The 22,879-nt window shown below is 35.1% G+C and overlaps 1 protein-coding gene across 1 annotated transcript; it reads right to left on the reverse strand.

The window, feature by feature from the left end:
* Nucleotides 1–1,954: 1,954 nt before the first annotated feature.
* On the reverse strand, nt 1,955–9,455 carry MUC7 (mucin 7, secreted). The gene is made up of 3 exons (XM_032863269.1): nt 9,350–9,455; nt 7,912–7,980; nt 1,955–3,214 (listed from the first exon to the last, which is right to left on the reverse strand). The coding sequence occupies exons 2-3, from the start codon at nt 7,963–7,965 to the stop codon at nt 2,492–2,494; spliced, it is 777 nt and encodes a 258-aa protein (XP_032719160.1). The 5' UTR covers nt 7,966–7,980; nt 9,350–9,455; the 3' UTR covers nt 1,955–2,491.
* Nucleotides 9,456–22,879: the final 13,424 nt, after the last annotated feature.

Below are 22,879 nucleotides of genomic sequence, written 5' to 3' on the forward strand. Positions count from 1 at the left end.
GGACTCCGGGATCATGACCTGAGCCGAAGGCAGAGGCTTTAACCCACTGAGCCACCCAGGTGCCCCCATTGATCATTTTTATGTCTTTTTCAGAAAAATGTCTTTTCAGTTCCTCTGCCCATTTTAAAATCAGATTGTTTTTTTCTCTATTAAGTTGTATAAATTCTTTATGTATTTTGGATATTAACCCCTTACCAGATATATGATTTGTAAATATTTTCTCTCAGCCATAGGTTACCTTTTCACTTGTTGATGGTTTCATTTCCTCTGAAGCTTTTTAATTTGATGTAGTATCACTTGTTTAGTTTTGCTTTTGATATCAAATCCAAAAAAATTCTTGCCAAGAGCAGTGGCAGAGAGCTTATTGCCCATGTTTTCTTCCAGGAGCTTTATGGTCTCAGGTCTTATGTTCGTCTTTAATCCATTCCTAGTTGATTTTTGTGTATGTGGTAAGATAGTGCTCCAGTTTCATTCTTTTGCGTATAGATATCCAGTTCTTCCAATGCTGTTTATTGAAAAGAATACCCTTTCCCTATTGTATATTCTTGGCTCCTTTGTCCTAAGTTAATTGACCATATATGTGTGTGTTTATTTCTGGTTTCTCTCTTTTGTTTTGTTGATTTTTGTGTCTGTTTTTGTGCCACTACTGTGTTGTGTTGATTATTGTAACTTTGTAATACAGTTTGAAATCAGAAAGTGTGATGCCTCTAGCTTTTTCTTTCTCAAGGTTGGTTGGATCTTCAGTCTTTTTTGGTTCCATACAGATTTTAGGATTGTTTTTTCTATTTCCATGAAAAATGCTACTGGAATTTTGACAAAGATTGCATTGAGTCTACAGATTGCTTTGGGTAGGATAGACATCTTAACAATATAAATTTTCCCAATCCATGAGCAGGGCGTATCTTTTCAATTATTTGTGTCTCCTTCAGTTTCTTTTATCAGTGTCTTAGAATTTTCAGTGTATCATTATTTTACTTCCTTGTTAAATTTGTTCCTAGGTACTTTATTATTTCTGATGCAATTGTAAATTGAATTGCTTTCTTAATTTCTCTTTCTGGTAGTTCTGAGATGTAGATTAGTAGAGCTAGTCTGAGATGAGACTGAAGGAACAAATTAAGTGAGAAAAATGGGGGTCTTTTATTGTCAGTCTGGGAAGCATCAGGCAAACAGCATTTGGATTGGAATGTATTTTTAAGTTAAGACTTAAGTAAAGATTAAGTTAATCTAAGTAAATCAACCACTTTGTTTAAAAGATTAAAAAAAACCCCAGTGTTCAGAGATATTGAGTATCCTACCCAGGTCATTGGCTAATTAGTGGCAGGGTTGACAAGAATGCAGATGTTTATTTTCACCCTTCTTGGAATCTTCAGTGGTAAGGGTCTTCCAGATACACACAATGAAAATAGATTGCCATTTGAAGTCTTTATTAGTTGACAAAAATCTGAATAAAATCATCAGAGTTCTCAGTAGTAGTAACACAAAGTAAAAATACCTCTACATTCCAAATTAACATTATCTCTCTATACCTAGTAGATAGTTTTTATTCTTCTGTTGACTAGAATCAGGGTTTAATTTCAGAGACAGTTTTGCAAATGTGACATCAGGGCAGTAGTTTGGTTTGCTTTAAAACACAAATAGATGGTTAAAAGTTTTAGAAAATATTCTGCTGCTGAATACATTGAATTAATGTGAATTAATTGAATTAGTAAGATAAGATTAATTGAATTCATACTAAAATATGACAACAGCTATGTGAACATACACAAAAAGTCTTCTTGTGATTTACAGAGGCTAGAATGAAGTACATTGGATCCAAATTAACTTACAAATACGATAAATATCAACCACAAAGCCTAAACAATTATATGCTCTCAGATATGTAGTGCCAGAGACTTGATTTGTGCTTGGCTGCCAGATTTTGTTTTTGCTCACTTCAGATCTTCACATCAGCTTTCCTCCTCCTTGGTTCACATTTTGTGGGATAGAATTGGATTTCAAGATTTAAGATGATTGTTTAAAGGACTTTTGTCTCTAATAACACGATGATAGGTCTATCTAGATTTACATGTTTTTGTTTACTTGAGAGACCTAATTTTATCCCTTTATATTTGTGGGATTAGACAATTCAGGTGGGTTCTCACTTCAGGTACAGAGTAGTGACCTTAAGGTTTGCAACATTTAGGGAAAAATAAATAGTTCCTAATCCATATAATTTTTGCTGTTTAGCTATTATCTTCCCTCCCCTCAGTGGGCTATCTCTGTAGGTTCCACAAAATGATCTTAAATTACGGTTATGCACCTGTTTTGTGGGATAGAGGTTGTTTTTCCCGTTAATAAGTCATGTGAGGTAAATAGATTCAAAGATTAGTGATAGTGCTTTAAATTTGAGGAATATTGTAATTTCACTTTGAGATTGGTGGTAAAGTAAAGGTGGTAGTTCTGCACTCATAAATCATATCTGACAGCAGAACACTTCATAATGTATCATGTACTATTTCTTTGGTGCAACACCAGAAATGTACTTTAGTATCTCATAAATATATTGCCAGAATTGAGAATTTGGACTTTGGCTGGAAGGTGAGGTTGTTTGTTCCACAGTAGTAGTTTGAGTAGTAGCCAGAGTGGTAGTTTCAGTTGTGGGTACAGCTGTAGTTTGGGAAGTTTCAGGTGCAGAACTGGTTGGGGAAGGATTAGGTGTGGTATTTTGGGCAGTTGTGGTGCCCAGTGGAATTGAGGAAGGTTCTGGTGCTGGTGTAGGTAGGGAAGATGTAGGGGGGGCAGCTGTGGTGTCTGACAAAGCTGGGGAAGGTTGTGATGATGGGGTAGCTGCAGAGGAGCTCATGTTACCTTGCCCTGCAGATGTGGTTGTATCAATAAGTGGAGTCACACCTGGAGATGTGGGACTGAAAGATGGGATTTGAGTGGTAGCCGCTGAGGTGGTAGCCGCTGAGGTGGTAGCCTCTGAGGAGTTACTCTCCGCACTGCTACTTTTCACTGGACACTTAGATGGCGGGGGACGCTTTGGCTTTGGCTTTCTCCTATTTAGATGTGAAGGCTTTGAGTTTTTGTGTGGATGAAAAATTAAATACTTTTTAGTTAACATATGCCAGTGAGTTGGAGATTTTAGATACAGTAGTAATTGGCGGTCTTCTGTAAGTTTTTGGACGTTTTTCTTTTCGTGATGTGTTGAAGGCTTTTTTCGACCTTCACTGAGCTGTGGAAAGAAAGAGAATGCAAGAACTGAAAACATTCATTGATTTATCAACTAGGAGATTATTGTGGAATGTTGGATGGGCAGTATTTGTGGAGTTTTGGGAATGGAAATTGGATTGCAGTGGGTTGAGTGATTATTCTAATTTTGCCAAATCTCAAGAGCATTTATTTCTGAGCTAGCTACAATGGATATATTCCTGTGGGTTCAAGCTTGGAGGATTAACTAGATCTAACCTTTGTGTTTATAGTTTCTCTCTTCTTTCACTGTAGAAAATGATCAGGTTACTGCCTGAGGACTGAGCAAAAGGGTACCCTGTTTGCTGTACTCTAGACTCATGAAACTTCTGTCAAAGACATTCAGCTGAGATCAAGGAGTCTTTTCTGAATCATACCTTTCACATCTGCCATCATCAAAAAAAAGAAAACAACAAAATCCTAAACAACCAACTTAACAAATACCCCACTTCACCTTTATATCCTCCACATTGAAGAAAACTTAGTTCTTAGCTTTCTTTAAATTGGAAAAAGAACTTTGGTCATTCATATTTAGTTTATTTATTTAAAGTAGGCTCTATACCCAACTTGGGGCTTGAACTCACGACCCCAAGTTCAAGAGTCATAAGCTTTACCAACTGAGCCAGCCGGGCACCCTGGCCACTACCTTTTAATTATATCATTATAAAAATTATAATTACAGAAACTGAGACATCAGTTAATCCTATGATATTGTAGGTAAATATTGCATGTTTATGCATTTTGTCTGGAGAAGACCTATAGCTTTCATGATTTCTCAAAGATACTCACATCTGAAAATAACACTGATTTAGTCCAGTTCCCCAACAAATACTTGATCTTTTTTTTCCAGTATACCTGAATGGCTTTCCGGCCTATGCTTGACAACTTCTACTAATCAGGTATTCTCTACCTATCTCACAGGTTGCCTCAGAGTTCTTCTTGATACTAAATGGATTTTTTTTTTTCGGGGGGGGGGTCCATTCTTAACAGAACTGAGATTTGGTTTTTTTAGGTATTCATTCTTGGTCCAAATTTTGTATTTTGGCAGCACATAGAAGATCCTGGAGATACTCAAAATTTGAAAATATTTACCATGTCATTTGGGTCTTATATTCTGCAACATTAGCATTTTTACTTTCTGACATTATTTGACTTGGAGTACCATAACTGTTTCAGTATCTTATCTCTAAACATACTGCAATTTATTTATATTCTTTTTTCCTGCTTTTCATCTCATACTGAATTTTAAATGATCAGTTACATTAATTTAAATTAGAGAAAAGAAATATAACATAAGGATAAGGGGGCACACTCGGAGTTCCAAGCAAGTATGGGTTATTTTTTACCTTCTGATAACTTCCATATAGACCCTTTTGAGACCACCTAATAGATAAATCATTCCAGTCCCACACTATAAGACTTGGCATAGGCAAAGGTGACAACTTTTGAGAGATTGGCAGTTGTCCAGCTAAGATAACTTCCTCAGAGACTAATATACACAGCCTTAAAAATAACTTTGGAAAGCATTAATCCTTTAAAAAAATTAAATTATCCAGGACATTTCAGTTCATAACTGTGAATGTTCATATATTAAAATATTGGCTTATGATCCACATAACTGGTATTTTTGCATAGCTGTCTAATAAATGGGCATAGAATTCCAGAGTCTACAACTCTGAACCCAGGATGTTCCTCTGATCAGAAGCATCTATTATAAGGCAATTTTTTTTATTATAAAATAAGTAGGTCACCCTGTTAATCAAATTTTTCCTCAAGATTCAAAGAGTGATTCAGATAATCACATAATTGCTTTGATTGAAGTAGGATTGGGGGCCTTGAATTCCACCGGCTCAGTGTCTACTTTTTTGTGTGGTATTTGAGGATGATGTGAAGAACTCCCAGATCTTAGAGGAGGATGTTTGAAACACACTGCCGCAGACCATCAGGAGAGGTTTGGGTCTGTCCTGTATCTGGCATTAATACTGAGTGACTTTCGGCAAATCACCTAATTTCACTAGATCTCAGTGTACTCATTTCTGAAGTGATTCAAATTAAACTAAATTGCAGATCCGAAGTCTAATTCTATGACTTCTTTGCTTTCAAACTATTTCCAATAGTTACTCCTGTTCATTCCCTTAATCAGATGATTAGCTTCATGAGGGTGGGGATTTTGTTTTGTTAATCTCTGTATGCCCAATACCTAAAACTATGTCTGGCTCATAATAGGCACCCACTAGATATTTACTGAATGAACAAATTCATAGAATTGATAATAAAAAAGCCAAATTTCTCATCAAATAAAATCTTAACATTTATAAGTGTTTGTTATGTGAAAAAGTGTCAGCTCTTTTAATTTAGATGACCAAAATATATCTGTGATCTCTTGATGAAGACAAATTAATTAAAACCTTATTAGCTTTAATGTTAGCTTAGCAGACAACATGTATTAAATGACCAGTTTGACTAGTTTACTTAAAATATAATGACTAATAATTATGATTGGCAGTTATGGATAGCTGTGACAGAACTTTTTGATTAGAAATGGGATTAGGGAAATTTGAGAGGGGGTGGGGTTGGAAATGCCTCTGAGAGTTTGAACTTAGATTGAAGGATGGAAGTAGTTATAATAAATATAGGTAAGCCAGGAAGAGCATATTTAATATATCCTCATTTGCTTGTTCACATCTGTCATTTATCTTTGTAAAAAAGTCCTTATACTTTTTTGTGCACTTACTTTGTGTCAGGCCCTATTTTAAGTGGTTTACAAATATAAATTTTCTTAATTCCCTAGCAACACCAGAAGGTCAGTACTATTATTATCCTCATTATAAAAATGAAAGAACTGAATCCCGAGGAGATTAAATTTTAGGAGAATATATAATAATTTTAGGGGAATTTCAGGAGATTTTAGGAGAATATATTTTAGGAGAATATATAACAATTTAGGAGAATTTATAACAATTTTAGGAGAATATTTATGACTATAACAATTTATAACAATTATAAAATTTATAACAATTTAGGAGAATATATAACAATTTTATAGTCATGATTTTTACATCTGTACTCAGTTTTATAGTTTATAAATACACATGGTTCTTATTATACTTTAGCAGCTTTGTGAGGCATTTTACCATTACTACTATTTCCCTATTGGGGCCCTATAGATAAATTATAGTTCAAGATTCATCTGGATGTTCAGATGATGAGCATAAGCTGACATTTTCTGAGCACCATTAGAGTGCACTTTTTGCTATAATCATGGAAATCAGTGCTAGGGTCTGGACAAAGCCCAAGTTATAGATATAGATATAGATATAGATATATTGGTGGGGGTATGGATATTATGTGGTAAGTGGGGAATAGGAGATTACCCAAGAGTAATTCTGTCTACTTTAGCAGTTCTCCTGCCTTCTCTATTTTTTATAGTCATAGTATTCTGAGGCTATTCAGTCTCACTTAATAAATCTACATGTCACTTCTTAACCCTCTCTTCAAATTTGTCAAAATAAAAGTGAACAAGTACATACAGGTATATAGCCTTAGATATAAATATGGTTCTTTATTACATCATGTATCCTCTTGAGTCACTGCTAATTTCAATTTTACCTCCCCAGTAGACCCTAAATGTTTTTTTTTTTTTTTAAATCTTATTTATTTATTTGAGACAGAGAGAGCACATGAGTGGGAGAGGGGCAGAGGGAGGGAAAGCGGCAGAGAGAGAACAAACTCCCCACTGAGCAGGAAGTGCAATGCTGGTCTCAGTCCCAGGACCCTGGGATCATGACCTGAGCTGAAGGCAGATGCTTAACGACTGAGCCACCCAGGTGTCCCAGACCCTAAGTATTTTAAAGGTAGTGTCCATTTTTGTATTCTTTTCCTGGTTTTGGAAATTGTACTTTCCTGTCCCCTTTTGTGCTTCCTTCATTTTCCCTATCCATATCCAAACTACCTACATTTTTTCTCTAGGTGATCTTATAAGGTTCCATGGCTTCAGTAGCTTTAAAATATAAACTTCACTCTTAAACTTAACTTCAGACAGTGTATATCCACTTGTCTCTTGACATCTTGTTGTAGAAGTCTAAGAGCCATTTCACATTTAACTTGTCTAAAACAGAACTCTAAAGTTCATTCCTTTTTTCACTATACACCTAAGCAGCATAAGTTATGGTAGATTTAATCACCAAACTACATCTTAAATCCACCCTAATATTTTGTTTTAATTGCTGATATTTAGTGCAAGAGACCATCATCTTTTATCTGGACCACTGCCTTAGCTTCTTGCCTGGTTTCTCTTAGTTTTTGTAACCTGAAATTTGTTTTCTCCCCAGGACCCGGAGTCAAGTCCTTCCCCACTGGACGGTCTAGTCATCCTGAGGCTTCCGGATATCCTGAAAATGAAATCCATGTTCTACACCAGTGAGGCCTTATGTGATTCATTTTTTGCATCTCTGTCTTATCTCATCACACCCATGGTAAAGTTAGTGCCGTGGAAATATTAAAATGAATGAAATGAATCATTTCCTTGTGCTTTAATTAGCTCTTTTCTTATGTTTCACAGAAAACAGAATATAGTAAGTGTCTTGGAAATAGGAATTGCACATACTTTTCAAGTCTCAAATAAGTATATATACTAAAGGTTATTGATATGTAAGAATAACAGTTATTTGGGTGGATACTTACTGAGAAGCAAGCACTCAGTGCACAGAGGCACACCAGCAGTGTCAGAGTCTTCATCTTTTTCTCTTGATTCTTGGGAAAAGCAGAAAAGTTGCTCACTATTATGATATTGTGAGAGATGGGATGCATTTTGATTAATGACTTAGCTTTGTTAGAAAGTACAGTTTAAAAGATGGCAGTGGTTTCTGATAATTATGTGTATATTTTTCACTCCATAGTGGTAAGGCAAAATTACTTCAAACTAAAACACATTCTTTAAGAGAAAACAATGGAGGAGAGTCAAGAATTACTGTTATGACTAGTTTGTAGTATGGGCATTTTTCACTGATACTAAAGATTGCCTAGGAAGGGCAGGATCTTAGGAAGTTTAACAGTTAGGAGAAAGAAGTATTTTCCTTCCTATTTCAGTTCTGATTCTAGAAACTTCCCTGTTTGAAGAACCATTTTACAGATTATCTGATATTTACTGAGCAGTAAATGTTCATGATCTTGTAAATGTTCTATGATGTTCTTTTAAGCAAGGAAAGTGTTCCTTATCTCTGTGTTACAAGGCTGTTACTGGGAATGAAGGACCATACCAAAGGGACTCTTTCCCAAACTTCCTTCCACTGAAGATTTTGCTATTTTATGCCCTTTTTCTAAATTCTAAAGGGTGGAATTATGTTTTACTCGTTTTTATATCATCACAGTCCATACAGAGTGCAGATTTAATCAATTAAAATGCTTCCAAAAATAATTGTATCCTTGGCTTTAGGCTGTAGGAGGGGAGAGTAAGGGAAGGACATGGCCTTCTCTTTTTCTTATTTTGATCCTGTATACCATATGTACATATCAGTTTGATTTCAGAAAACAAAGGTAAAATCATTATTTAGAATGAGTACTGTTACGGCAAGTAAATTTGTGTGCACACATCAACGTAGTGTGCTGTCAGATCAGATACATCTCACAATAGAGCCCTACCATTTATCACACTGGTGTCACAGTCAGTCATACTTCGTTAAAATCGCAGCTCTGCCACTTACTACGTGACTCTGAGTGAGTTGCAAACCTGCATTTTAAGGTCGTACTGAAGATTGACTGGAATAATATATATTACAGATTGTCCTGGGCACAATGGTCCATGATAAAGGCTTAGCGGTGGTAATTACTATAGTACGAGTATACCAAGAAGAAAACCATCTGGCCCAGTTAGAGAAAGGAATGTTAATGTTACATTAACAGATTCCTAATATCCTGTCCGTTTCTTTTCAAGATTAAAAAATATTCTCCACTGATTATATTTTCTTCTGATAACATGTGAGTTGAGTTGTTATCACATAGTTTAGCAGTTCACAAGAAGAGAATAACTATTACAGCAACTGGTGCCATTAGTCAGTATATGTATATAACCTGAAAGCTGCTTGATAGGTTAGTCCCCGATATATCTAAAATATTCATATACCTGGCCTGGTGTGAGTCTTTCTTCTTAGGATGTTCGATCCAACTGGTGGCCTTCAGCTGATCCTTTTAGGATGGTAACTGGAAGCAAAGGAGGAGAAAGCACAAGAGAATTTGCAGGTTTTATAGCTCTTCAGTTGAGTTTTTTTGGAAATAGGAAATTTATTGGATTCGGGATAAGGTCACTTCTGTCAAGGAATTTGATTTCAGAGACAAAGAGAGGATAGTTGTAATTTGCGGGGTTAACAGCAGTCCTTTGTGTATCAGTTCTTCCTGATCAATATGGTAACAATAAGAGCTTCTCAGTGAATAATTTACTTTTGATTGATGAGAATTATGATACTGAATGATGACACTTAAGAAGACTTGGACAGCTGTGGCCCAGGTCTTTCCAGCAGGAACAGCTCTTACACATTTTCCTGTTGGCTTCTCAAAGTAAGCTGAGTGCCCTCTGACAGTTTCATGTAATGGAGCACCCTTTTCCCTCTGTCAAAAAGTATGATTTAGCTAAGGTCAGAAGATTAAAAAGAATAGCAAGGTGCTAAATACTGGTAAAGAACAATTCTCTCAGAGCTGAAAGATAAACATTGACTTCTTTCATGTGAGCAGTTTTGAAATTTTGACTTTTTATTTTGAGAAAACTTCAAATATACAGGAAAGTGAGGACAGTAGTAAAATGTACAACCATACGCTTCTTCCTTAGAATTCTCAGTTTTTAACCTTTTGCTATAGATGCTAAATTGATTGTTTTACTGTAATTTACTATAATTTTCAGGTAAATTCTAGAACTCATGAGAGCTAATCTCTAAATATTTCATTATAATATTTCTTTAAATAGTTAACTCCAAAAAAACCTTTCTCTTATAACACAGCAACTGTAACATCTAACAACTTTGGTAATTCACAGATAACCTAAGACTCAGTCCATATGTGAATTTCCTTGAATTTTGCCGAAAGTATTTTTAGTTGTTTTGTTCTAACCAGTACTCAGATAAAGACCATGCATTACATTTACTTCTTTTATCTCTAATTTCTTTTATTCTAAAACATTCTCCTCTCTTTTCTCCCATGGTATGGTCTCTTGAATGATTAGACCAGTTGTCTTTTAAGTACATATTTTTAGAAAGAACTTTAGGAACCATTTTTATAAAGATTTCAGAATTAGATACTTCTACTATATAAAATCATCAAACTAGAATACAATTTTGAAGCTATGATTGCACTTCTAGGTAGTCAGTTTAGTTTTTTTTTTCCCATAACTGATCCCAGGGTAAGGGCAGGTTCAGAAGTAAATTTCCTGAATTGATTCCTTGCTTTTCCGCATAATAAAAATATAGTATTTTGCAAACTATCTAATTTCTCTAAACCTCATTTTCCTATCTACAAAATAGGAGTGGCATCTATCTTACAAAATTGTTATGAGGAAAACATTAAATAATTTAAAAGTTCTCACATAGTGTTTTAAAATTATAAACCCTCAGCTGTTGAATTGCCATTGGTGGGAAGTAGTAGCTTTTGACATGACATTGAGTAGTGGATATAGATTATAATATCAATTTCTTTCCCTCCTTCTTGCTAGTAACCAGTGTTAATGTATTTACCTTATGCTTGTTGCAGTCAAGATTGACTGTGGAATAGAATTTTTATTGATGTGAAATAGGGTTTTTTGAGTCTATAGCTTCATTAGAACAATTCTCAAACTACCTTAATTAAGTTCTTACTCATTTAATTGATGATTTGTAGTGACCTGAAAAATTGATGGATTTCCAGAAATGTTTATTTCCAGCCTTGATCCACACTTGAAAATTTAGTTTTCTTTAAATATTGGAAAAGCATAATTATCCAGTGCTGTTTACTTTTCTTTTTTAATGAATGGGTATAATTTATTCTTTGATTGTTCTTACAGTATGGGAGCCACTTGGCATTTTAGGAACTCATAATCATACCATAGCAATTATATGTATCAATGATATAATTCTTAGAAATAATTTATGGAAATTACCAACATCTAGGCTATAAATCAGCATTATGGCGTATTTTAAATTAGCACTGGGTATTGTGACATGGGGCACAACTGGTAACCTTACAGCCTACTGGCCATTGAGTTCTGCTCTTCTGGAGTACAAAACTGTAGCTGAAATTCTACTCCTCATTACACTCTTACCTCTGCACTAAAATGTTTCATAGTCAGGAAAAAAAAGGGTCTCAGGATCAGATGTTAGTTAATAGAAAAGTCCATTAAAGTAGAATTCACAGTACAAGGGTTTTACCAACCTTCTTTCTACCCTTACACCAACCCTATTGATTTTTTCAGGTTATTTTATGCTTTCTAACACTTTGCAGACATAATTAAGATATGGAGAACTTCACTTATTTCAATCAGTGGATTAATACAATTTTATTGTATCAGTGTTACCTTGGGATTTGTTTTTGTAGTTTGAAATGTATTTTCTGTTTTTACTCAAGTTGAGAGTTGACTTCCTTTTAGAGTTTTGAGAAAGTTGTGCAGGATGGAAGGGACTGTAGAATCCACTTCCAAGTTTACAGAAATAATCTGAAATAGAAAGCAAGTGAACTTGTTAATGACACCATGGAAGATTGGCCTGGAAAAGTGGTAGGGAGCAATGTCTCAGTTTGGTCTAGTCTTGGCAGGGACTCTGTAATCTATGTCTATATATGCAAGACAAAAAGAGAGCATTATTTACATCCTCTTTAGTTTTTGATTTCCTGCTATGATCTATTTTATCTATATTATGATTCCTATATCTTTAATGTGTCCTTTTTGTTTTCAGAGTAATTCCATATACTTCATAACTATCAGTGTTCTAGAACAATTATTGGAAATATTAGAAGCAAGTATAGTATTCTGGAAATTCGTGGGGCACTCATTTTACTTAACGTTACAAAGCCAATGGACCAACAATGGATAATGGTGACATTTAAATCTTCTTAATACTGCTTTCTCTATGTCTGTTACAGGAAGGTTAGGTAACTTTCCAGTTAACCTCATTTGGTATTTTCCATTTCTCCCACTTAAATTAGCTTGTCAGTCTTTCTTTGTCTTGGCTATACCTTTTGTATCAGGTATGTACTTCTGGATTCAGTTTTCTAAAACTGACCCTGGAGATATTTTTTTCAGTACTTTATTGATTCCAAGATTTCATTTTGATTATTTCTTTCTTGTTTGGATTCAGCAAAACCTAAGCTAAATCATTCCACTAAGACTCTTCTCCTTGAGAGAAATTATAGTTATTTTTTTTAATTGCCTTGCCTGCTTCTGAGATGTTAAGTCTGCTTGAAATATGGCATTTTGTATTGGAATAGAAGACAGAGGCACAGGATAAGAAGGTCTTGGACTTAAAGTGCAGGAAAGGAAACATGTCATTCTGTAGTGGAGAGCAGGTCAGTGGACATTTTATAGCAAAAATGGAGATTTTTGGCATTTTGGTGATTCTTTTGGTGATTTTTGGTGACATTTTGGTGATTCTTGGCATCTCTCCATGATTAGGCCTCCCCATAAGAAAATTTCTCAGATTCAGTTGTGAAGTAGATTAGCAACATTTATATTCATTAACATATCATTCTAATGCAGATATGTAATAAATAAAACAATAGTTGAGGAAGAAATGACTTTTCTGATACATTCTTGAATCATCCTTTGTTTAAGCAGTTGCTGAGAAAAAGATTGTGTTTAAATTCTGCCTGATATAAAAGACAGATTAGGTAAACATTATGAAAGAGAGACTCTCTGAACTGCTTTCCAGTGAAAACAAAAACAAAGCAAAATGGAGACATCTCGTTAAAGTAATGGTCAGTGGGCAGATTGCATGGAAATACTAGAAAACCATAATATTTCTTTAATTTTTTAACAATAGGAAAGGAAGCAAAAGAAGAGCTTTGAATGTGCAGAAATCTTTTTTGTGATTAGCTGAGCACATTCAAAAAGGAAAGATACTGCAAAGGCAAATTTGTAGTGATTTTGAAGGTTTTCCTGTAGTCATGATAAGATGGATAATAAGGTAAATCGTAAGATGTCCCAGGAAGGAATTATGTTCTAAGAGAATGAATAATAAGCAGAGGTCTAAATAAGTCTATGAAAAAATTATAGAGTGAAATGTGTATTATAATTTAGGTTTAGTGAAAATGATAAGCAGGTTGCTATTAGAGCAGGATTTAGTAAACCAGAGCATTCAAGCCTTATTTGGCCCGTGGCTTGGTTTTGTACCAGCAAATGAAAACAGATTTTTGCATTTTTAAAGGACTGTAAAAACAAACAGCAGAAAATACTTACAGAACCTAAAACATTTACTATCTGGCTCTTTTACAGAAAAAGTTTGCTTATCTCTGCTTTACCTAGAGGAACTTTAAAAAGGAAATTTATTTCACCATGTGATGTTTAGGTTTGCCTAGTTTTAAAAGTCCTTTGAAGAAAAAGAACCAGGAATATTTTCTGGAAAAGTTGGTGTATTTCTGCAGAGCCATATACTGTTGGGCTATATATACAATTGTCTGGGCTCTGCCATCTGACTTACTACTACGTGACTTTATGTAAGTTATTCAGCTCTTTTGAGATTTAGTTTCTTCATTAGTGTTGTAAGTATGTGATTATGGGATTTGCTTCTGGGATTTTTGTGGATATTAAATGGGATAATGCATATTACTTACTCAGCAGGATTCAGCTCGAAAGAAATGCCTAATAAATGTTAGCTGCTATTTACTGTGAAACTGTTAGATGCAAGCATTCCAGAATTATTATTATTTTAAAAATTAATTCATTTATTTGACACAGAGAGAGTGAGGGACTACAAGCAGAGCGAGTGGCAGAGGAAGAGGAAGGGACAGGGAACCAGATGTGGCAGGACACTGGATGTGGGACTGAATGCCAGGACCCTGAGATCATGACCTGAGTCCAAGGCAGCTGCTTAACCAACTGAGCCACGCAGGCAACCGCGTTCCAGAATTACTGCAACAAGGAAAGAGACTTACAGTGTTATACAGGTAGAGTTTTCATGACATCTTGTTTCTGCCCAATGGGGAAATTTATATTCAGTTTGGAACCCATTCAAGATTTCTCTTCCCACTTGAATTTGTGAAATTAACTTAGAACATTGTCACAGGTGTGAAGAAAATAGTTGCAGCTGACTAGAGACTTTGGCACAAAGTTGAAATTAGAGATACATATGCAGAAACACAGTACCAAAAAGCCCTACAAAACAAACAAAAGCTATTTTCAGGTTGAATAAAACAAAATTACAGATATTTTACAGAACTTGCCAAAGAAACTAACTGTTTCACTTATACCCAATAAAGTGAATTTTGAACTACAGTATAAGTAGAAAATGAAGAAAAGCCACATTTCACCGTGGATTGCCTTGAGACAAGAATAACAGGGTTACAAAGAGAAACTTGTCTGTGTGCTTATTAGATGCAAAATGTGACAGGCTAAATTATATTAGGGGTGTTAGAATAAGAGAATTATGTATAAGGGCTTGTGTCATTGGAGAATATAACTAGCCCAGTGTTTTAAAGGCAGAACTTTCTAAATGATAGCAACTTAAATATCTTTCATGGACTTTACCAGTATGGTGAACCCAATTTCAGAGAATATGATTGAGAGATCACGTATGTTGCAATATATTTTGGGCATGTCTAGGCATGGTTCACTTAGATGGCTTGATGGAGTGGTGGTCATGAGGAGCAGGAGTTTGGATCTAATACATTCACTGAGACAGGCTTTTTGGGGGTGAAGCCAGCTGCGGTTTCTCGGAAGTAGCTCAGTGTACCGGGTAGAAAATGGCATTCAAAGACAAAAGACAATAAATGAAAATAGTTAAGCAGTTGGCACCAGGGTTACAGTCTGCGGGGAGTCTCCTGACAGTTAAGGGACAGCAATACAAAATCTAGAAGAGAAGAGGTAATATTTGGAAATGGAGGCCAACAGGAAGGCAGCAACAGAGTACTAGATCTTAACTCGTATCCAGTCGAAAGGGCTAGATTTAGGAGTCATGAGTTTTCAGGGCAAGTGCTTTACAGAAGATGAGTTGACTGTGTATGTGTGGCTTCTTGCTAGAGTGTCTCTTCTATTTCCTTGAACTTTATGTCTATCTTAACAGCAATACCACATCGCGTTGATTGGGTTTATATTGTCTTACATTAGGAAGTATAAGAACTTCAACTTCTTCTTACTTTACATATTTGTTATGACTATTCTAATTCCTTGACTTCTAATATACACTTTAGAATCAGCTTGTCAATTTCTACAAAAAAATTATATTGAGAGTTTGATTGAGATTGCATTTGGTCTCTAGACCAGTTTGGAGAGAACTGACTCTTAACTACATTAAGTCTTAACAATTCCTAAGCATAGTATCTGTGTCTACTTGGATTTATTTATTTATTTATTTATTTATTATTTAAGTTTTTATTTAAATTTCAGCTAGTGAACATACAGTATTAGTTTTGGGTATACAATATAGTGATTCAACACTTCCACCTAATACCCAGTGCTCATGATAACAAGTGTACTCTTTAATTTCCATCACCTATTTCATCCATCCCCCTCACCCACTTCCATTCTGGTAATCATCAGTTTGTTCTCTGTAGTTCAGAGTCTGTTTCTTGGTTTTCTTCTCTGTCTCTCTTTTTCCCTTTGCTCATTTGTTTTCTTAAATTTTATATATGAGTGAAATCATATGGTATTTGTCTTTCTCTGACTGACTTACTTCACTTAGCATGATACTCTCTGGTTCTATCTATGTTTTGCAAATGGCAAGATTTCATTCTTTTTTCTGACTAATAGTCCATTGTGTGTGTGTGTGTGTATGTGCATGCATACCATTTCTTTATCCATTCTTCAGTTGGTGGACACTTGAACTAGTTCCATAATTGGCTGTTGTAGATAATGCTTCTATATAGATCAGGGCACACATATCCTTTGAATTAGTAATTTTGTATTCTTTGGGTAAATACCTAGTAGTGGGATTGCTGGATAATAGGGTAGTTCTATTTTTAACTTTTTGAGAAAACTCCAGACTGTTTTCCACAGTGGCTGCACCAGTTTTCATTCCCACCAACAGTGCAAAAGGGTTTCCCTTTCTCCACATCCTTGCCAATACTTGTTACATGTGTTGTTGATTTTAGCCATTCTGATGGGTGTGGGGGGATAGTTCACTGTAGTATTGATTAACATTTTGCTTCTGATGAGTGATGTTGAGCAGCTTTTTATGTCTGTTAGCCATCTATATGTCTTCTTTGGAAAAATGTTTATTCATATCTTCTGTCCATTTTTTAACTGGGTTATTTGTTTTTTGGGTGTTCAGTTGTATAAGTTCTTTATATATTTTGGATACTAATCCTTTATCAGATATGTCATCTGCAAATATCTGGTCCCTTTCTGAAGGTTACCTTCTAGTGTTGTTGATTATTTCCTTTGCTGTGCAGAAGCATGTTATTTTGATGAAGTCCCTGTAGTTTATTTTTGCTTTTGTTTCCCTTTCCTCAAGAGACGTAGTTGCTACGGCCTGTGTCAGAGAAGTTACTGCCCATGTTCTCTTCTAGGATTTTTATGTTTTCAGGTCTCACATTCAGGTCTTTCATCTATTTTGAATTTATTTTTTGTATGGTGTAAGGAAGTGGTCCAGTTTCATTCATTCTTTTGCATGTTCTCCAGTTTTTCCCAACACCATGTGTTGAAGTTACTTTTATTCCATTGAATATTCTTTTCTGATTTGTTGAAGATTAGTTAACCTTAGAGTTGTTGTGAGTTTTCTGTTCTGTTCCCTTGATCTATATGTCTGTTTTTGTGCTAGTACTATACTCTCTTGGTGACTACAGCTTTGTAATATAACTTGAAGTCCAGAATTATGATGTCTCCAGTTCTGCTTTTCTTTTTCAAGATTGCGTTGGCTATTTGGGGTCTTTCGTATTTTCTCTATAATTTTTAGGATTATTTGTTCTAGCCTTGTGGAAAATGCTGGTGGTATTTTGATAGGGATTGAATTATACATGTAGATTGCTCTGGACAGTATAGGCATTTTAACAATATTTGTTCTTCTAATTAATCAGAATGAAACATCTTCCCATTTCTTTGTGTCCTTTTGAATTTCTTTCATAAGTCATTTACAGTTTTCAGAGTTTCTTTTACCTCTTTGTTTAGGTTTATTCCTAAGTATTTTGTGGTTTTTGGTGCAGCTGTAAAAGGGAAAAATACCTTGGATTTCTCCTTCTGCTGCATCACTGTTGGTGTGTAGAAATGCATTAGATTTATTTTTTTTCCCAACTGAAACCAAATGATTTATTTGTGCTAAATGAATGGAAATAATGCATTCAGAGTTAGATTTCTGTACATTTTAGCCTGATACATTACTGATTTTGTGTATCAGTTCTAGCATTTGGTGGTGTGTTTCACGTGTTGTATATAGAGTGCCATGTCATCTGAAAATAGTAAAAGTTTTACTTCTTCCTTGCTGATTTAGATGCCTGTATTTCTTTTTGTTGTCTGATTGCTGTGGGTAGGACTTCCAGTACTATGTTAAGTAGGAGTGGTGAACGTGGATATCCCTGTCTTGTTTCTGACCTTAGAGGAAAAGCTCTCAGTTTTTCCCATTGAGGATGATATTGTAAGGGCCTATTTAGCCAGAGCGGCCCCACCTCGGTTGTGTCCAACTCTTGATTTCAGCTCACGTTATGATCTTTAGGTTGTGAAATCAAGCCCTGTGTCAGGCTCCACATTGGTCTTGGTGTCTGCTTAAGATCTCTCTCTCTCCCTCTGTCCATCCTCCCTGCTCTCTCTCTCTCTCTAAAAAAAAAAAAAAAAGAATTGGCATTATTTATTACTTAAATACCTTGTAGAAATTCTCTGTGAAGCCATCTGTGCTTGTGGTTTGTCTGTGGGAGAATACTTAAATAACAAATTCAATTTCTTTAATACATACAGCACTATTCAGTTTATCTGCTTCTTCCTATGTAAGCTTTGGTAGTTTCTGTCTTTTGAGGAAATTGTTGTATTATACCTAATTTATCAAAGTTATTGACATAAACTTGATCATAATATTCTTTATTAATCATTTAATGTTTGAAAAGTTTGTAGTGTTTTTCTCCTCTCATCCCTGATTTTGGTAATTTGTATCTTCTCTTTTTTCTCTGATCAGATTGGCTAATGGTTCAATAATTTTATTCATCTTCTCAAAGAAGCGGCTTTTAGGTTAATTGATTTTCTTTATTTTTCCCTGTTTTTTTGCACCCATTTGTATTATTTTATTTCTTCAGACTACTTAGGTTTAATATGTCTGTCTTCTGGTTTCCTAAAATGAAGCTGATGTCTTTGATTTGAGACCTTTCTTCTTTTCTGATATAAGCATTTAATAATGTAAAATTTCTCTAAGCATTGCTTTAGCTGCATCCCACCAATATGACATGCGTTGTGTTTTTATTTTCATTTACTTCAAGATATGTTTAAATTTGTCTTTGATTTATTCTTTAATTGGTGGGTAATTTTAAAAATGTCATTTAATTTCTAATTCTTAAGAGTTTTTTTTCATCTATCTGGTTATTAAATTTTAGCTTAATTTTGTTGTGGTTGTGGTGTCAAATCTCATAAGTTTAGTGATAGAGACTTCAAAATTTTTTTCATGGTCGGGGCACCTAGGTGGCTCAGTTGTTCGAATGTCTGACTCTTGATTTCAGCTCAGATTAGGCTTTGGGGTTGTGAGATTAAGCCCTGCATCAGTCTCTCACACTAGGCATAGAGCCTGCTTGGGATTCTCCCTCTCCCTGACTCTACCTGCCTTATTCTTTCTCTCTAACATCAATCAGTCAATCAGTTGTGGTCTACATTGGTGACTGCTCCACAGTCCTTTGAAAAGAATGTGTTCTGTTGTTTGATGAAGTGTTCTATAAAGGTCCATTAGGTCAAGTTGATTTATAGTGTAGTCAGGATGAATTTTTTTGATTGCATAAACTGTACAAATTTAGGTTGCTAATCTGGGCAAGGATGGTTTATAGTTACTCTGGGGTCATTTTTTTTCTTCCCTCTGCTTTCTTCAGCCAATGTCTGCTTTCTTGCAGTCCACTGGTAGTGATGGTGGATGAAATAGGGTATCACTGGTTTATCTTATTTTGAGTTGTAGGATAACAAGCTACTAGAGTATGTTCTTTTCTACAACCTTACTCCCTCAAATATAAAAGACTTTGAAGATTGACATTCAGGTTTTCTAGGTTTGCAGAATTCCCTTTGGGCCAAATCATCTTCACTGTTCTGCCTCTCTGAGTTCCTGTTAGAAAAGCCACTTCTGTTTGACTATCTTATCAGCTATATTTTTGGGAATAGAAATCCTACATAAGCTAATTAATGATTAGAGCTGATGTGAAGAGAAAGTGAATTTCTATTTGATTAGCTTAGAACCCTTGAACAGCAGAAAAACTTAGAAATTAACTAGTTAATTACCTAGTTTTACTTATGAAGAAATTATTTAAAATACAAAAATCACAGAATAAATTTAGTAAGTGGCCAAAACTAGTTTAGAACCCTGATACACTGATTCTCATTTTACTATGTTATTTACTCTCTCATCCTGCCACCTTTTAAATTGCTATGATAAAAAGAAAAAAAGGAAAATAACAAGCAGATTAAAAGGTTTGATCAGAGAATTAAGTTTAAGCATTCTCTGAAGATTTTACTTTATTCCTTCTGTTTCCGTTTCTCTCATTAATTCAAATTTAACCATTATGATAAGAATAAAACCAACAACTAGTATTGGCTGATAATTGCTGTTTAGTACTTATAATACTTATAATACTATTCAAGTTTAATGCTTTAAGTAGCTATGAGCAAGGCTTAGTATGTTTTCTTAAGAACAATGGCCAGTTTTATTTATTTATTGATTGATTGATTTTGAACTAATGATTTATCTTTACTTCAAGAAGGATGATTTCTAGCCGGGAGACTAGCTAATGTTCAAAACCACAGCCACTAGTAGAAAATAGTGTTCAAAACCACAGTTGTTAAAGTAATCCTATCAATTAGAGCAATCTCCCAAAGCTGATGTTTAATTTCCTCTGTGTCCAGAGTTCCTTCCTTGTTTGAAAACCACTGTTTAATTTAGCTTTCAGTCATAGAGTTTGGCACTTTGGCACTGCATTTATACTGCTGCCCGTGCCTAAGTTTGCAATGGAAAAAAAGCTGGTTAAGCTCTCTGTCCTGTACAGTAGACTTTGGAAAGAGTAAGTGTTTCTGGGATTCTTCATTGTCTCATAGTTCTGTGACCCCAGAGGGAAGAAGAGGCTCCTCCATATTTTATTTATTTTTATTTTTTTTTATTGATACCAGTGTGACATGGGGAGATTTCCCAGGTGGCTCTGGGAGCTTCACTGGTATTTTATCTGCATGTAGAAAGCCTTCAAATTGGTGGACAGGTGGACAATATACATGTAAGGCTGTTTTCCCCTCAGTTTTATCTAGCTCCTCCTACCTAGTTCAGTGTTTAGCCTAAATATCACTTCTTTAGTGAAGCCTTCTCTGAAAGCTCCAGACTAGGTTAAATCTACTGTGCCATGCTTTCATAGACTGTCACAATGTAATTAAAGCTTTGCATAATTCTTTGCTTCCTGACTGGATCACAAGCTCCAAGGGGCAGGGCCATATCTTTCTGATTAGTCTCTGTGTCTTTAGCACCTAGCAAAGCTTCTGGCAGGCAGCAGGTGAGCAGCCATTATCTCGTGAGTAAACTGTAAGCTCTAGCCTTGCCCACTCTAGGCTGAGTCTTGGGAACCTACACTTAGAGAAGAGTTAGAGTTTTTTGTTTGTTTGTTTGTTTTAATTTTAGCTCTATTGAGGTAAAATTGACATATATAATTGTAAGAAATTTAACATGTACATCATGGGGATTTGATACACCTATACATATTGAAAGGATTTCCCTCACGAAGTTAATTAATACATGTATCTCCTCATATATTTATCTTTTTGTTTTTGGTACAGTCATTTAAGATCTACTCTTTTAGCAAATTTTAACTACACAATATAGTGTTATCAACTGAATCACTGTATTATACTTTAGATCTTTAGACCTTAGACTTTATTATTCTTGTAACTGAAAGTTTGTATTCTTTTATTCACGTCTCTTTCCCCCACTGAGCCCTGGCAGGTACTTTTCTACCCTCAGTTTCTGAGTTTCACTATTTTTTTTTTTTTTTTAGATTCTACATGTATTTGTCTTTCTCTGGCTTATTTCACTTAGCATAATGTTCTCCAAATTCATCTATGTTGTCACAAGTGAAAGGATTTCCTTTTTTTATTGGCTAATATTCTATTATACACACACACCCCCTACATTTCTTTCTTTTTTTTAAGATTTAATTTATTTATTTATTTGTCAGAGAGGAAGAGAGAGAGAGACAGCACACAAGCAGGCAGAGAGGCAGGCAGAGGCGGAGAGAGAGAAGCAGGCTCCCTGCTGAGCAAGGAGCCCGATGTGGGACTCATCCCAGGACCCTGGGGTCATGACCTGAGCCGAAGGCAGCGGCTTAACCCACTGAGCCACCCAGGCGTCCACACACCCTACATTTCTTGATTCATTCTTACAACAGGAGGCATTTAGGTTGTTTCTATAACTTAGCTATTGTGAATAATGCTGCAGCAAACATGGGAGTGTACAATAATGGTTTTTGATCCCTTTATGTATGTACCCAGAAGTGTGATTGCTAGATCATATAGTAGTTGTATTTTTAATATCTTGAGTAAACTCCACACTGTTTTCCATAGGGGCTGCACTAATTTACATTCCCACCAACAGTGCGCTAGGGTTTCCTTTTCTCCATATCCTTTGCCAACACTTGTTATCTCTTGTCTTTTTGATGACAACCTAATAGGAATAAGGTGATACCTCATTTTGGTTTTGATTTGCATTTCCTAGATGATTAGTGATGTCAAGCATCTTTTCATGTACCTGTTGACCATTTGTATATCTTCTTTGGAAAAATGTTCAGTTCTTCTACGTATTTTTTAATTGGATTTTTTTTTTTTTTTTTTGCTATTGAGTTGTATGAATTCCTTGCATATTTTGGGTATTAATGTCTTATTAAATATATGATTTTCAAACATTTTCTCCCATCTGTAGGTTGCCTTTTTATTTTGTGATTGTTTCTTTTGCTGTGTAGAAGTTCTTTAGTTTGACCTAGTCTTACTCATTTTTGCTAATAACAGAACATTTAAGACTAGATTTTTCTTTGATAAATAGCTTTGTTTTTGGAACAATCAACTCTTTCTAACTTTCTAGATAATTTGTAATTAATTTTGTTTAGATTTTTTCCCCAGTGGTTATTTAAAATAGTATTTATTCATTTCTAATAGATCATATTTTTGTCCCTGAACTCTGTTTCTCTATTGGTTTACTTACCCTGGCTTGACATGGGAAGAGGCTCTTGGCTTCTGCAGAGTTTATTGGCGTCCAGGCACCATTTACAACCAAAGACAACTAATTGTGAGACAAAGAACTGTTAGGATCAGAAGAGTAATTGAAAATTCTTCACTGAAAAT

The sequence above is a fragment of the Lontra canadensis genome, unplaced genomic scaffold, assembly GCF_010015895.1.
Source record: "Lontra canadensis isolate GAN:19392208 unplaced genomic scaffold, GSC_riverotter_1.0 scaffold1, whole genome shotgun sequence".
NCBI lineage: Eukaryota > Metazoa > Chordata > Mammalia > Carnivora > Mustelidae > Lontra > Lontra canadensis.

Bases quoted from the DNA above. Each gene is read 5' to 3' on its own strand.
- MUC7 (XM_032863269.1), bottom strand. From the start codon at position 7,965: ATGAAGACTCTGACACTGCTGGTGTGCCTCTGTGCACTGAGTGCTTGC. The intron at 3,215-7,911 runs GTAAGTATCCAC...TTCTTTCCACAG, and splicing joins CACTGAGTGCTTGCTTCTCA to CTCAGTGAAGGTCGAAAAAA.